At 45.2% G+C, this 16,375-nt stretch overlaps 1 protein-coding gene across 4 annotated transcripts in view; it reads left to right on the top strand.

Moving 5' to 3' along the window:
• The window catches only part of Myzap (myocardial zonula adherens protein), a 725,358-nt gene that overhangs the window by 23,123 nt on the left and 685,860 nt on the right, over positions 1-16,375 (top strand). For all 4 annotated transcript variants that reach the window (XM_051156759.1, XM_051156761.1, XM_051156758.1 and 1 more), the window contains exons 3-6: positions 6,697-6,852; positions 10,624-10,716; positions 11,711-11,824; positions 15,490-15,642. In XM_051156759.1, coding sequence (XP_051012716.1) covers positions 6,697-6,852; positions 10,624-10,716; positions 11,711-11,824; positions 15,490-15,642 — 516 coding nt within the window. The remainder of the gene's footprint in view (positions 1-6,696; positions 6,853-10,623; positions 10,717-11,710; positions 11,825-15,489; positions 15,643-16,375) is intronic.

Below are 16,375 nucleotides of genomic sequence, written 5' to 3'. Positions count from 1 at the left end.
GAATGTGTGTGTGAGAGAGGAGTGGAAAGAGACTGAGACACGCACTCATGTTCACGTACACACACACACACACACACACACACACACACACACACACACACACACACACACACACACACCAGGGGTGAGTGGGAAGGGAGACCAATTCTAGCTATGGCAGATGCATCATGTTGACTGTGGCTGCACAGTCTTGGATCAGGTTGGAGATGGTCCTGTGACCTTCATCATGAATGAAATTTTGCACATATTAATAGACTAGCTAGAAGAAACGATACTACGAGAAGCTGCTAGACACAGTAGGAGTGGCATTATGTGTCATTGAGACTTTGAGAAGCTGAGAGAGTGGCTGTGTATGTATGGGTGCAGAGTCCAGAGCTTCTGGAGCCAGTAGTGTGTCAGAGGAGGAAGCCCGCACTGGCAGATTTTATAGCCCCTTTCCTTTAAAAGCCTGGATGATCAAGCCTGCTGGTTCTTGTCCTTGGAGAGCCTGTTTATACAACATCCTGGCTGTTGCCAGGTGAACGGGTGCGCTGTCATGATTCATAGCTGCAGCTGGGGCTGGGCTGCCTCTATGACAGTGTGCAGGGGCTGTATATACGCTCAACGAACAGCCCTGAGGTTCTGGTCCTAGATCCTTCACTAATCTCTGCAGCACTTCTATCTCACGCCCTCTCCAAGGGTCCCAGGTTCCTCTTCTAGAGCATATGAGTGTTTGCCTATCCCCAAACTTTCTGCAGCTGTGGAACTCTTGGTCACACTGATGCACTCGTACAAAATAATGTCAGAGCAGTGTCTCAAAAGAGGTAATTCTGAGGTTGACATCTGAGGTTGACCTCTGTAGCTGCTACACATGTGCACACGCGCACACACACATATGCATACTAACCTGCCTCCACATGTGCACCTACCATTATGTGAACACACATATGCAAACACACGCAATCCTCCCCATGTTTATTTCATATCTATTTATGCTGGCTATTTAGAATCAGCTGTGAAAATAACCGTCACTCCTTGCCTTTGTGGAGTTTGTTGTATTGTTAGATCACATACTCTGATTTAAGGGGTGAAAAGCATAGTCCCTCATCACTAGCCAACTAATCCAATACCAGTGACTCGCTTGGGGCATCTCACAGGATCTTAGATTGGGTTACTTTTTGTGGCTTCTCATCCTTTTCCAGCCCAGGGAACACAGCTGTTGCCAGAGCCTGAGGTGAATTCAGAGCTGTGAGTGCTCATGGGAAATCATGGATCACAGCCTGTCTGTGCGTGTTACTGCATGCACCTGCTCGGAATCCTGATGCATTTTATGTGGGGTTTATGGAATGCCTGAGTTGTCTCAGCTACCTGCTGTGGTAGGAACTTTCTCTTCATCTCAACACTTACAGGACTTTAGTTTCCAAGAAGCTTTTCCCTTACATTGTCTTAGGCGCAACATAATAGGGCTGGTGTATGTATATTGTTTTTTTTTTAACTTTCTTAATTTATTATCTTTAAGGTGTGTGTGTGTGTGTTCATATGTATGCAGGTGCTCTTGGAATCAGGAGAAGGCATCCAATTCCCTAGAGCTGGAGTTATAGGTGATTGTGAGCTGCCCAATATGGGTGGGTGCTGGAACTCTACAAGAGTAGTCGTACGTGCTCTTAAAACCACTGGGCCATCTCTCCAGCCCCAAACATTTGTTAAATGTTTTTGTTTTCTACATGTATTTCACACACACACACACACACACACACACACACACACACACACACACACACACACACACATACTCTGTCTCTGTCTCTCTATCTTTCTGTTTGTATCTGTGTGTGTGCGTCACCTTTCACTGCTGAACCAACTTGTCACACTCCATATATAATTTAAAATTTGTTTAAAGCAGCATTCTAAAGCTTCAAAAGGCCTTTTAGCCATGGAGAGTTCGAAACTTACACTGAAGGAAATGGAAATGTGGAATAAGCCTTTGAGGCAGTAGCCCTCCACCCACAGTCAATCCTGCCGCATCTACAGCCTGTCCACTTCCTTCACCTGCATAAATAAACAAACTTGCTTCTCTCAAAGATAAACCCTGCCTTTTAATACTACCACAATACTTTCATCATGCCTAAAAGTAATACTCATTTTATGGATATTTTGAGAAGAGGGGGAAAATGAGCTATAAACATTTGTAAACATATTAGCTATTAATTTTTTTCTGTGTTCTCTAGTTTTTGACCTTGAGCATGTTGCTATTTTCTAGGCATGATGTCCTCACTTGCTGTCCTGGGATTTCTCCAGGTTTCATTTGTGGTTGAGGCGCTGGGCTGCTGTGTGACCCTTGCTCTCAGAGGGACAAAGGGCGTTTCCTTCAGCTGGAATGTGTTTGCATGTTCAAGGTGAATTCTCCAGGGCCTCTTGCAGCTTCTAAAGCCCCTGTTCATTCAGTAAATATTTGCTGAGAGTCACAGTGTGTCCATCACCGCTGGCTGCTGCAGTTAAGAGTGGGAAAGAAGTGATGTGGCAGAGACATCTTGGGACTGATGGCTGCCAGGGGAGCAGGCTTCTGATCCTAAGGACACCCACAATCACTTAGGCATGGCTGTGGTCATGGGGAGGATGGGTGTGAGGAAGCCAAATAGTTCTGAAGGGTCAAGGAAGTCACTCTGGAGGAAGAGACATCTCTCTCTAGCAGCGCCTTGTAACAGGAGGGGCAGGGCATGAGGGTGGATGGAGGTGGGGGGGGGGAGTGGAGAGGAGCTCCTATCTCTGGCCTGACTCTTCCTAATGGTTCTGGCACTTGATGGTTGGGCTCCCAGCCTCCCTGCCCCTTGAATTTCTGGGATGCCACATGGCCATCTGAGGTCCAGTTCCCTGCAGACTCTTTATTGGCTTGGAGGCAGTATGATTGGAGAAGTGCACATTGGAAAGACAGACACAGGAACCTGAATGCTCACCCTGGATGAACCGATAACATTTACACAGCAGGCTTGTAAGAACTAAAGGAAATGCCATGTAATAAAAATCACCGTGCAAATGTTTTTCTCCTTCTCTTTCTTCACACATGACCTTCCGTCCTTTTCCTGCATGGTCCAGTGCCTTCCCCCAAGGAACACCAGGCTGCGAGTCTTGCCTCAGCAGAGCCCTGTGATCAGGCCCTTTCTCTGGAGGTCTTTTATTTAGATGACATTTTAATAATGTTTCCTTTTGGTTTCCTTTTGCAAATTGGAAACAAAAGGGGCTTGGATAGATGGCTTAATGGCTAAGACTGTGTTCTCCTGGTGAAGGGGACCTGAGTTCAGCATCCACATTGGGTGGCTCACAACTGCCTGTAATTCTAGCTCCAGGGCATCTGACATCCTCCTTTAGGTTCTGTGGACACCTGTGCTCACATGTACACATACCCCTACACAGATACACACATGTACGGATACCTAAAAATAAGCCTTTAAACTAATACCTTATTAACTTTTTGAGACTTTCATACAATGTATTTGTATCATTTTTACCCCTCTCCCAGGTCCTCCCCTACCCACCCCCACTTCACCATCCACTCAACTTCATGTCCTGCTTTATTAAAAAAAAAATTCAGTCCAGTTTGTGTTGTCCAAATATTCTTGGGTGTGGGGTCATCCCCTGGAGTGTAGTCAACCTACCAGGGGTCACACCCTTAAAGAAAACTGACTCTCTCAGCAGTTATCAAATGCCAATAGCTCTAGCTAGGGGCAGGAATTCGTGTCCACTTCCAAAATAAATCTTTAGAAAAAAGTTTACATAACAATGATTCAGCAACAAATAGCAACAGCAACAGGCCAGAGTACAAAAGAACACAAAGGAAAAGATGGTGTTCTGCTCCCACTGAGGAGCGTGCCACCAAAGGTATGGATTGTATGTCTTTAGAAATTTGCCACACACATTCCTAAAACAAAAACAGGAATCTACAATTTATTCCCTTTCACCCAGTGTATCTTAGGTATCTTTTAGTGCACATAAATCCCTTTCTTTGTTGAGTCAGTGGCTCAGTCTGTAGCCCAAACAGGCCTTGAACTCACTATGCAACCCCAATTAGTGTCAAACTCAGGGCAAGCCCCCTGCCTCAGACTTCTCAGAGTTGGGATTGCAAGCCCAACCCTGTCCTGACATTGTCCTCATCTCCCAGGTTGTAGATTCTCCTGGTCTGACCACCAGACCTCTGGGCACCTTGCTGTCCTGTATCTCATCAGAACCTTGTGTCCTCAGCAGCCTGTTTTTCAGGAACCGGGTGAGGCCCAGGGCTGGAAGAACAGCTTCTGTTTCCTGGTCTGTGGGGAGTTTCGTTGGAGCTTTTCCTTTTCCTAATTATGTCTGTAGCAAATTGGGGATATCTGAATGCCAGCACGTCACCCCACCAGGAACCATTTAGCAGCCAGTCATTTAAACTGACAAACAAATTTCAAGGGTAGCAACACCCATGGGATCTGGGTGCCTGGGGCACACATAGAAGCTGCTACTAGAAACCAAACACCAAGTGCCCCAGACCCTCACATCCAATCACTTCTCATATTTGTACAGAATTGTAAAAAGCATTGGGTATGTTCCCTCCCTTTATTAAAAGTCCTTGTGTTAAAAATGCTCAAACAAATAATGCGAAAAATGAGGAAAAGTCACCCCTTTGTTCTCCAGCATCCCTAACCTACTTCACAGCTCCCTACTCAGGGGTGACTACTATTAACAATTTGTTGTGAATTTTTCTGGTTTTTATTTTTTATTTTACAAACTTTGAATGAATTCAATAATCATTATTTTGTGACAATAAATCATTTAAAATGCAAATTACAGTTTTGTATTTAAAAACAACTTTCTGAATACCTGGGGAAAAAAAATGTTGGTACTGGTTCTGGTGTGGTGGTTATTGCACACCTTTAAACCCAGAATTCGGGAGGCAGAAGCAGGTGGGTCTCTGAGTTTGAAGCCAGCCTGGTCAGCATAGTGAGTTCCAATGTAGCAAAGGCTATGTAGTACACCCCTGTCTCAAAAACAAGAAAGAAAAAGTGGTGGTGGGTAGTTGGGGGTGGGGGCTGCTGATGGTATAGCTCTGTGGTGTAGACTAGGTACTGGGTCATCTCAGGGGCAGCTGTGAAGAAGCACTTGTCTCTGAAGTCTCACACTGTTTTCTTTCTCTTTCTGTCTTTTTTTTCTTTTAAAAGTTACTTCTCTAAAAAAAGTTCCTTGTTACTTTTTATTTTTTATTCTTTGTGATTCTCTGTGTGTTGTGTGTATGTGTGTGTGTGTGTGTTGTGTGTGAGTGTATATGTGTGTGTTTGTATGTGTGTTTGTATGTATATGTTTGTGTGTGTATATGTGTGTGTATATGTGTGTGTGTTTCTGTGTGAGAGTATACGTGTGTATTTGTGTTTGTGAGTGTGTCTGTGTGTGTGTTTATGTGTGTTTGTGGTTTTGTGTGTGAGTATGTGTATGTGTGTGTGATTGTGCTTTGTGTGTGGTTGTGTGTGTGAGTGTGTATGTGTGTGAGTGTGTATATTTGTGTTTGTGAGTGTGTTTGTGTGTATGTATGAGTGTATAAATATGTGTATGTGTGTGTTTGTGTGTGTGTGTGTGTGTGTGTGTGTGCGTGCGCATGCACGCTCATGGGTGAACCACAGTGCCCATTTGGAGGTCAGAAGACAATTTCCAAGAGTCAGTTCTCTCCTTCCACCATGTGGACCCTGAACTCAGGTCACTGGGCTTGGTGGCAAGCACCTTTACTTGCTGAGACATTTCACTAGCGTTCGCCCCACTTCCTTTTTTTCCTTTATTTTCCTTGTCTTTGTCCCCTTCATGTTTGAGGGGGTCCCTGCTGTTTCCCCACATCTAACAAACCAGGGTATGAGGAGCTGTGGACTGGCTTAAATGCGGACGTGTGGCCACATGCAGGTTCTTTGGGCCCTTTGACTTCCATGACCTCAGCTATGAAGTAGCAGGAAAACCATGTTGGTAAATGGCTATAAACTTTAAGCATTTGAAGCAATCGTTTTGGTGGTCAAAAACCATTTCCCCTGCTTCCTGAAGCCTTCATCCTACAAAGCTGTGTTAGATTTGGACGTATGACTTTTGAGTTGCAGCCCACTCATGATTCAAGCATTAACTGCTGGGATTAAAGACCAGATAAGTGGAGTGGGAAGATTCTTCAGGACTGGAGTCACACCACCTCTGCTTGGCTTTTCAGAAATATTTCATAAATGGGCACCCAGGTCATGTGCTAACCCCACCTCTTCTCCTCAGATCTTGGCTGCAGGGTCAACCTTACCTTCCTAGGACAGTTTCGCTACCAGATGACAGGCAGCTTCACCTTCCTGCAATTCAGGCCATGTGGTTAATGAGGCATTTGAAGTCATTAGAGGAAGTAGTATAAGGCAGAAAACAGTGTCACCTCAGTGCAAGGTCATGACATAACTCCTCTGGTGTCTTATGAGAATTAGAAGTGGACATCCTCTTGGGAAGATGGTGTATGAAGGTCATTGCCAGTGAGGATGGTGGGCCAAGACTTGCTTCACGTGGGCAGCCCCAGCCCATGCCTGGTGCAGAGTGACCAGCATCACCAGGCTGGGATGTTGCCCCCTTGTTTCTGTTGCTGGGATACCCAGGGCCAGGCACAGCCTGCTTAATCATACGTGGGTGTCCATCATTATGGCTGTGTTCATGAGACTCATATGCCTTTTCTCATTTCCTGCTTTCTCCTAGCCTCCAGAACTAAACAATGGAGACTCTACCAGGAAGCTTCCCCAGGGTGTGGTCTATGGTGTGGTGCGAAGATCCGATCCCAATCAACAGAAGGAAATGGTGGTGTATGGCTGGTCCACCAGTCAGCTGAAGGAAGAGATGAACTACATCAAGGATGTGAGCTACCCAAGGATATTTTGTTCTTCTGTCCTTTGAAGCAGCTAGGAGGGTGGGGTCAGGAGCCTGGTGGGAATGTCAAGTAGGCATTTTGAAAGTCTTATTTGGGATGGCAATGTTTCTCCATTTCTCTGTGGTGATGCTAAAGGTGCAGGTATGATTTTCAGCAGCTTCTCAGGGGTGGTTGTTACAGGCAGAAAGATCATGAGACTCCGGCTTCCTGCTGGGTGGAGTGTGGAGGCTCTCGGGAGGTTTTGCATAAGATACCAGACACATGTAACGTATATGTTTGAGCAACTGTATAAATGTGGGTGTTACTGGCTGCTCGTAAGAGAACCACCAACTCAGAAAGAAATGTGTCGTCCCTGGAGATGAGTCTGGAGGAAGGAGGATACTGGGCAGGGCACAACTGGGCTCTGGGTCTGGTTTTCTGTATTTCTCAGCCTCAAGATTGGGTCTCTCTAAACATATGCCAGTCTTTGGAGAAAGAAAACAGGACACCCACTACTGGACAATTTTTGAAGTTGCCCTACTCCCATTAGAGTTCCCCATTATATGCCATATTGGCCAGGGATGGTCACATACCCCACTCTATGCCAATCATTGACAGGGAACATGGGTGGACTTGGCAGGTTCACAGCAATGATTTGGCTTGAAATGAATGTTTGGAAGACAACCACAACAGACAAGGTTCACTCCAAGCCAATCAGAGAAACGAATGTTGGGAAGACAACCACAACAGACAAGGTTCACTCCAAGCCAATCAGAGCAGGTGCTTTGTATTTAATGTGTTGCCTCTTATCTTTCACGTTAAGATAATTTGGCAGAAGTATATGAAAAACAACTGGCCATTGTCTTGCCATTCAACTGGTTCTGTGGTTAACATTTTAGATCATCTTCAAATACTTTAAGGCCAAATGTCTATTTCTTTTTGTGCTACTTAGTGTCCCCTCCATCCATACTAACTGACTGATGCTGCTGAGCTCAAACCAAACTAGTTAGATGAGAGAAAAAATGAACTGCTCTGTGGGCCCCAAATACTGACCAATGGCTCAGGGCTGGGCTGGAGATGTCCCCCAGGCCTGTGAACTCACTGCTGCTGCTTCTACATTAGATCCAGGTTCCTCTCAGTGTGACTTTTTGTCCTCTCTAGGCCTCCATCTAGTCATCTATAGGTGGGCTCTCATCTCTGAGGTCAAAACCTCCAGCTTTGTGAGCCTCACTTGCTTTGGGGAGATGACCCTGATGTACAAAGCCACATCATCTTAGCTACTGTATGAGGGTTTTGTTTTAATAAGAAATACATGGGCTGGGAGGTGGTGCAGTTCATAAAATGACCGCAGTGCAAGCATGAGGCCTGAGAGTTCAGATTCCCAGTATCCATCTAAAAACTGTGTGTGGATGAGTAGATGGGCTCCAAGTTCAGTGAGAGACCCTGCTTCAAAACACAAGGCAGAGACTGATCGAGGAAGATACCTAATGTTAAACTTCTGGCCTCCAGACATGTGCACACATATGCACCCACACCCATACACACATACATGCATCCACAAGAAGAGGATGTACGTATACCACACGCATATACTCACATGCACATGTGCACATGGATGCGTACTTGTGCACGTGTGCACGCGCGCGCGCGCGCGCGCACACACACACACACACAGGTATTACAATCACTAGTTTTGAACACCCAGTGTTTTAATCATGCCAAACATTGCGTCTCAGATTGTTTTAGCAGCGCCAGCCTTTCTCTAGGAAATATTTAGACCTTTTTCATTCAGATGCTTCATATAACTTGGGATTACTTTAGAGGTAAACCTTCAATTTGAGAGCTCAGACTCTCAAGTTGCTCAAGACAAATACAGCAGGTCCAGGCTAATGCTCAGCTATAAATGACATGTGCTGCAATCACCAAACTGGCTCTGACCCCAAATTCCCAACCTCCTCCATGATCTGCAATACAAAGTTAATTTCTAGGTCCCACCTTCGATGGCTGGTTTCAGATCCATCCAGGCCTGCTCATTTCCTCAGTGTGTTTATGAGCTTGTTGCCCTTGATCCCTGATGGGAGACACCCTGGCCCTGTTGCCTTCCTACACTGATCAGTGGCAGCAACACCCAGATCAAGGTCCTGCCCATTCACCTCTGGTGACAGAGAGCACAAGAACCAGCCAGGGTAATAAAGAGCTATTCACTCCCTAGAACGAATGGTTTGGGCCTCATTTTCCCAATTGTCAATGGCAAGAAAGTAGACTGTTGGAACTCATCTGGGTAGGGGCAAAGATGGCCTAGGGGTTAAGGGTTCCAACTGCAGAGGACCCACCCATGTCAGGCAGCTCACAAGTGTTTGCAACTCCAGTTCTAGAAGATTCTACACCTTCTTCTGGCTTCCACTGGCACTTGTACTTATGCACACATGCACACACACACACACAATTAAAAGGAAAATTAATCTTTAAAAAAGCACAGATGGGCTAGAGAGATAGCTCAAAGGTTAAGAGCACTGACTGTTCTTCCAGAGGTCTAGAGTTCAACTCCCAGCAACCACATGGTGGCTCACAACCATCTATAATGTGATCTGATGCCCTCTTCTGGTGTGCAGATATATATGCAGGCAGAATACTGTATACATAATAAATAAACGTTTAAAAAAACACAAACAAACAAACAAAAAAAACCTCCATCTGGCGAATGCATAAGGTCGTGACTCCTCTCTTTCCATACCTTCTACTGATATCCATTCTGAAACAAAACGTACCTTGGTGTTAGAGTTCTTGCCTGTCATGCATGAGGCCTTGAGTGGGTTCAAATCCCCAGTACAAGAAAAAGAAAAGAAAACCCCCAAAGCAAAACAAGCTGTTCTGTATACAAATATATCTCCAGTATCAAGTCTTCCAGCCTGGTTCCTAATATTTAAACTCAAATCAGACTGCTTCCCATCGGCCACTTGCAGGCTAGAAGGCTTGGAGTTTGCCTGGAGGGAGCTCCCACAAGAGTTCTTGATCTGTTGGAGGACTCCCAAGAACTTTATTGAACATCTAAGGACACAAGAGGATGGGGAAACAGGATTGTGTATTGGCTTCCCATGTAGCACTCTTCTGCTAGACACCCCACAGTCCAGACTTGCACAGTGTTTGTACAAGCGAGGGTTTGGGGATCACTTTCCTCTCCGTTACACCCAGAGTGTGTTCTGTTGGTAATTACTGAGAAACTGACATCTGAATTTATGGGTCCTTCAGGCCTCACATTTTTCCATCTTCCATTCCAGACATTTAATTGCTTTTTGGCATTTGGAGCAGAGAGAGAGAGAGAGAGAGAGAGAGAGAGAGAGAGAGAGAGAGAGAGAGAGAGGGAATGCAAATTAGAGGTTGCTGCTTGCTTTGGAGTGTTTTCATCCTTGTAGGCATGCGTTTACAGTTGATTAGTTAAAATTTTGCTGCTTGTAAAAACCTGTGATTAGAAGGGGTAAACTTTGTTCCAGCAGGCTTTGAGGGTGATGGATGAGTTTTAACAAAGTGGTTGTTCTTCACCTCTCTGTTTGGATGATGTTATATTTACTAAGCCTCACCCTCATATATATAATATGCATTATTGTTCAGATAGTCGTCATTGTTTCTAACTAGATGTTGAGAACGATCCTGTCACTTAATCTGCTATATGTCTTATTCTTAAGATTTTTTCTTGGTTTTTCTCTTATTAATAAAAGTCCCAGTATCGTCCATGAAGACTTGTGACTTAATATGTAACTAGCATTTTTTTATGACTGCAGGTGAGGGCCACTTTGGAGAAAGTGAGGAAGCGGATGTATGGAGACTATGATGAGATGAGACGGAAGATCCGACAGCTCACCCAGGACCTGTCGGTGAGTCGGTCGATGCCTGGGCTCTGCAGCCATGGGAGGAAGGCAGAGCTCAGTGGCCTGGAGATGTGTGAGTGGCTCAGGCCCTTTATGAATGGAACCACACTTTAGATGAGCTGAGAGGCCATCTTTTCCCAGATTGAACTTTATTATCCAAAGGGAATGTCTAGTAATCTTCCTTATAGTTGTGTTACAAGAGCACTGCACACTCTTAACTCTACCCCTACCAGGATGATTTCTAGGCAATGTTGTACTTACAAAAAAAAGTGTTCTACCTTTTTGTTTGTTTCCTTTTGTTTTGTTTTTTGTTTGTTTGTTTTCGAGACAGGGTTTCTCTGTGTAGCCTTGGCTGTCTTGGACTTGCTCTGAAGACCAGGCTGGTCTCTAACTCACAGAGATCTGCCTGCCTCTGCCTCCCTGAGTGCTGGGATTACAGGCCACCTTACCTGGATGTGTTTTACTATTCTTAAAGGTGAAGTCTTGTGTCGTCCATGGTGGCCTCAAACATACATGACCTCGAGCTCCTCATGTTCCTGTTTTCACCTCCCCAGTGAAGGGATTATAGGCGTGCTTGGTTTATGGGGTGCTAAGGATTAAACCCAAGGCCTTGTGCATGCTCTGCTGACCGAGCCACACTCCCAGCCATCAAATTCTATTCTTAGGAATTTATTCTACAGACAAGTTCTCCTACATGCAAAATGACTCAGGGATGAACAAATGGTTTTTGTGTGTTTGTCGTTGTTGCTGTTGCTGTTGTTTTCATTCTTTATAATGATTTGTAATAGTTTAAAAAGTGGAAATTGAAATATAATCTAAGAAGAAGAAAGTATCCTTGCAGTTTACCAAATAAGCTAGCTCCTTGGCTCTAGATGTTGGTTTGCAGTCTATAATTTTACTGTAAATATTATTGAAGTAGATGTGACTGCTCTCAGAAATTTCTCCCTCTGTGGAGTTGGTGGGGTGTGGACTGGCTTTGAGTGATGTGTCCTCTCTCCAGGTTTCCCATGCTCAGCAGGACTATCTGGACAGTCACGTCCAAGCCCAGTCATCAGCCCTGGATAGCTTCAACGCCATGAACTCGGCATTGGCGTCGGACTCCATTGGCCTGCAGGTATCCATCTGCTTCCCCTTAGCTGGGAACCTTTTCTTACAGGGAAGGCTTAACCAGGACTTGGAACTATTTACAGAAAAGTCACAGAACATCCTATGGTCAGTCATGGTCCCTTAAGCACAGCTCCAGTAAAGGCCATTTCTGGAAGGTGGGAGGAAACACTTCCAGCTGAAATGCTGTGCCTCTGTTGGGTGCCCAAGCGGATGAGGTTTTAGACTCAGCTCCAGGATGGAGGTGTTTCCTGCTCTCTGGGAACCTGAGTGGTCTTCAGTGTTTGTGTCTGTGGAACCCATCAACTGCCTTGTCCTGGTAGCTTGGTGCTTTAGGAAGTCCTGCTTGGTTACGGAGAAGACATGTTTATCCAGAGACAAAATGCAACCTTTCATGGGAAATAGCTCTCATAGGAAGCACCTTTTCTTGATTTAAAAATGATTTTGTGTTGGAAAGAGTCATGTGTTTTTGAGAGAGTGAAGACATTATTTTTCTTTTAAAGATTTATTTATTTATACAATATTCTGCCTGCACGTGAGCTTGCATGCCAGAAGAGGGCACCAGATCTCAGTATAGGTGGTTATGAGCCACCATGTGGTTGCTGGGAATTGAACTCAAGACCTTGGGAAGAGCAGACAGGGCTCTTCCAGCCCCAGGAAGACATTCTTTTTTTTTTTTTTTTTTTTTTCTTTTTTTTTATTAATTTATTCTTGTTACATCTCAATGTTTATCCCATCCCTTGTATCCTCCCATTCCTCCCCCCCCCCATCTTCCCATTATTCCCCTCCCCTATGACTGTTCCTGAGGGGGATTACATCCCCCTATATATTAATTAAGGCATAGTATCAGAGATTGGCTCTGAGCTAACCGTTGAAGGGCTTTCACTCTTTATGCTTCCAACCAAGCTGTCCCCTGGCCAGCATGTGGGTTCATCTGAAGATGTTCAAAGCAGGCCTCTGGTCTTTCTTTTCAAACACACCAGAAATCCTTTCTGTCATCCTCCGAATTTATTTGGCTTATCTTTTGATGTCCTCTTAAACATTCAGCCCACTCATTTCTAATCCTTTCTGGTCCTATGTAAATAGTTTTGTGGATAAGCAAACAGACCTCCATTCTGGGCTCCTCCACTTCCCATAGAACTTAGCATTCACCAAGCACAGCTGATGGAGCCCCAGAGGCAACAAAGCTCAGCCAGCTCCCAGCAGTAGGTGGGGCAGGGCTGTGTTTGGATTTGTCTGGGATGCCCATTTCTGGTTGGGCCTCAGTCCCATGCTTTTCCTGGCTCCCTTTTGTGTATGCCAGCTTCCCCCTGGCCTCAGGCCAAGCCCCTGGTTTATTCAGGAGCCCTTTCTTCCCTTCCTCCTATTATAAAGGGAACTTAACAAGGCTCTCTTTCCTTCCCCTCTTGGAAACCATTTCAACTTCCCAGCCTACCAGAGGGCTTTGCTCCACCTAAGTTTATATCTGCTCATGTCTACTATGCCTCTGGGTTTTCTTCCCAGAAAAACAGTATATTTTTAGGCAAGTTCTTCTCACGTGCTATTTAGCTATCTAGGCATTTACCTCATAGCTCACTTATTAGAACAGCGATAGCCATAACCCAAGGACCTTTAGTCTCTTAGTCTTGGGCTACAAAACAGTGCCTCGCAACTAGAAGATTACAGCATTGGTCGTATCTGAAAGTCACTGGCTTCTTATTCACACAAGATCCCAGCCTCTGGCGCTTGTCCCTTCTACTCGTTTGTTATTATCGACAGAGACCAGACTCTTGGCTTCATTTCTTGGAAAAGCAGAGCTAGACAGACCGTAGAGATGATTTCCAAACCCTGACTTTTGGAGATAAACTGAGGCCGGCAGAGGTCAGTGATAGGAAATGTCTAGCTAGTGACAGAGATGGGATTAGACGAATCTGGTCTCCTGGTCAAGGCTAAGTGTTTGTGCATCCACTTTCTCCCAGAAGCTTTTGGGCATTAGGCTCGATTTTTTCCGAGGCTCCTAGAAGCTACCGATGGCTTCAATGTTTCCTTTGATACCTTTTGGCTTCCACTGACAGTTTCTAAAGTGATTCAAGTGGGCTTAGGAATGAGATGTAGATTGTCCAGTGGGGGGTGGGGAATCTTCAGAGGCCAGTCCTCCATCAGAGAGGATAGAGGAGACAGACACTCTACCTGGCACCAGGTTCTGAGCCTTGCAATCTGAAGTTGAAGATAATGCCTCCACCCCAGTGGTGCATCCATTGTGTCCCGTGGTGAGAGTCTGGGGATCATGGGAATCATTTCTCTAATGAAGTAGAAATGGAAGCAACAGTGGTTAAGAGCACTGGCTGTTCTTCCAGAGGACCTGGTTTCAATTCCCAGCACCCACATGGCAGCTCACAGCTCTCTGTGACTCTATGTAATCCTCTGTAAAAACTCTGTAATCCTATGGCTCTAACACTCTCATGGCAATGCACCTAAAATTTTTTTAAAATTAAATTAAAAGATAGTTTAAAAAAGAAAAAATGGATGCAGCTAACAGCAGCATTATTCATTTAATTAGTTCTGCCAATATGGGTGTCCTGGAGCAGCAGGCAGTCAACAGTAACTTCTGCTCTCCCACAGGCAGGGTTTTATGTAGCCCAGGCTGGCTTTTAAAAAAACTACACAGCGCAGGATGACCTTGAAGTGGATCTTTGTGACTCTGTTTGTTCAGTGTTGGGATTACAGGCCTGAGCCACTGCAGGTCATGTGTGCAGTGCTGGTGATGGAACCCTGGGCTGTGTGCATGCTAGGTTCCCTAGTTTGCTTTCTATTGCTGTGATAAAACATCCCAACCAAAGGCAACTTGGAGGAGGAGACAGTTTATTTGGCTTTCTTTTTCATATCATTGTTCATTGTTGAAGGAAGTTGGGGCAGGAACTCAGGCAGGGCAGGAACCTGGAGGCAGGACCTGATGCAGAGGCCATGGAGGGTGCTGCTTACTGGCTTGCTTCTCGTGGCTTTCTCAGCGTACTTTTGTATAGACCTCAGGACTACCTTCCCTGGGGGCAGCACAGCCCACAGTGAGCTGGGTACCCTCACAACAATTATCAATCAAGAAAGATTTGCCACAGGCTTGCCCACAGACCAGTTTGACAGAGGTGTGTTCTCAGTTCTCAGTTGAGGTTCCCATTTTCTAGATAACTTTGGCTCTCCACCATCTAACCCACATCCCCAGCCCCTTAACTGGCTCTTGACACTTGTCAGGTGGCATGGTCAAACTTTATCTTTATTCTATAAAATGCTTTAAAAAATTTCATTGTGAAAATGTGGAAAAGACAGGGAAACAATAAAATAAAATAAATCCCAATTCTATTATGTAGTGAAAGCTATCGTGGGCTTGGGTTTATAAATGGGATTGGCCCGTGTTTACTACTTTACACCTGCTTCTGTCCTCATGTGACACATTACAAGTATTTTCCCTGGGAAAGGTTCCATCTAATTTGTCTTCTCATCCTAAGCAGCAGCAAGTCTGATGGTCCACAGCTGTGGGGTATTAATATGGAAGGCTGTGCCCACTAAGCCACAGTGGGGCAGATGCTGTGGGGATCCCCGGGCCCCCCATCTGGGAGCTGCCACAGCATGACACACAATGGGATGACTCTGCTGTATGGTCTCACACCACTAGATCTGGGATTTTAATTTTCACCCAAATAGAAAACCCTTGTGGATGTGACTCTGGAAAACAGCAACATCAAGGATCAAATCAGACGTTTGCAGCAGACCTATGAAGCGTCCATGGACAAGCTGCGGGAGAAGCAGAGGCAGTTAGAGGCTGCTCAGATGGAAAACCAGCTGCTGAAAATGAAGGTAAAGCAGTCAGCCTCGTTCCCACTGACCCTCCTTCGTTCTCCATCCCCTTTCCCCATTCTCTTTCTCACCCACAGGCATAGTCTGAAGGTGCTGAGGTGATATCAGTTCACAGCTCTCCACCTAGAGTTGGGATGCTGCACAAACACTCCTTTGGGGGACGCCTTTATTAGCCTACAGTGGCCTCAAGGGCGCCTAAAAGTCACTAGGACATTGTGATTATGCCAGTAGGAATGTTTCCTGGGTCTAGAATAGACTCATGAGCTTTGGAGGGCTCACTCTTCACCATGTGTGTGCTCTTTAAATCCCAAGGACTGTCTCTGCCCCTCCCCACACAGATCTGTCCCTCTTGACCACTGGGTCGTGTGTATGCCTAAGCTAGATTTCTAAAACTTTGAAATCCAGTTGGCCCTCCCAAAATTTTCACTCAAGCCTTTTGGGGTTATTTATTTATTTTACTTTTGGTTTTTTGAGACAAGGTTTCTCTGTGTAGCCTTGACTATCCTGGACTCGCTTTGTAGACCAGGCTGGCTGAGAACTCACAGTGATCCACTTGCCTCTGCCTCCCAAGTGCTAGGATTAAAGGCATGCGCCACCATTGCCTTGCTTTGGGTTTTATTTTTAAGTTTTGAAAAATGTCTATTTTTATGTATGTATATTTCTATGCATATATATGTATTTTGAACATATCTACTTCTTCATTACTCTTTCTCATAACCCTCCAGCCTCTGCC

Source organism: Acomys russatus, chromosome 14 (assembly GCF_903995435.1).
Source record: "Acomys russatus chromosome 14, mAcoRus1.1, whole genome shotgun sequence".
In the NCBI taxonomy this organism is placed as follows: domain Eukaryota; kingdom Metazoa; phylum Chordata; class Mammalia; order Rodentia; family Muridae; genus Acomys; species Acomys russatus.
Note: the sequence above shows the minus strand (reverse complement) of the source record. Positions and strands in the feature narration are given on the sequence as shown.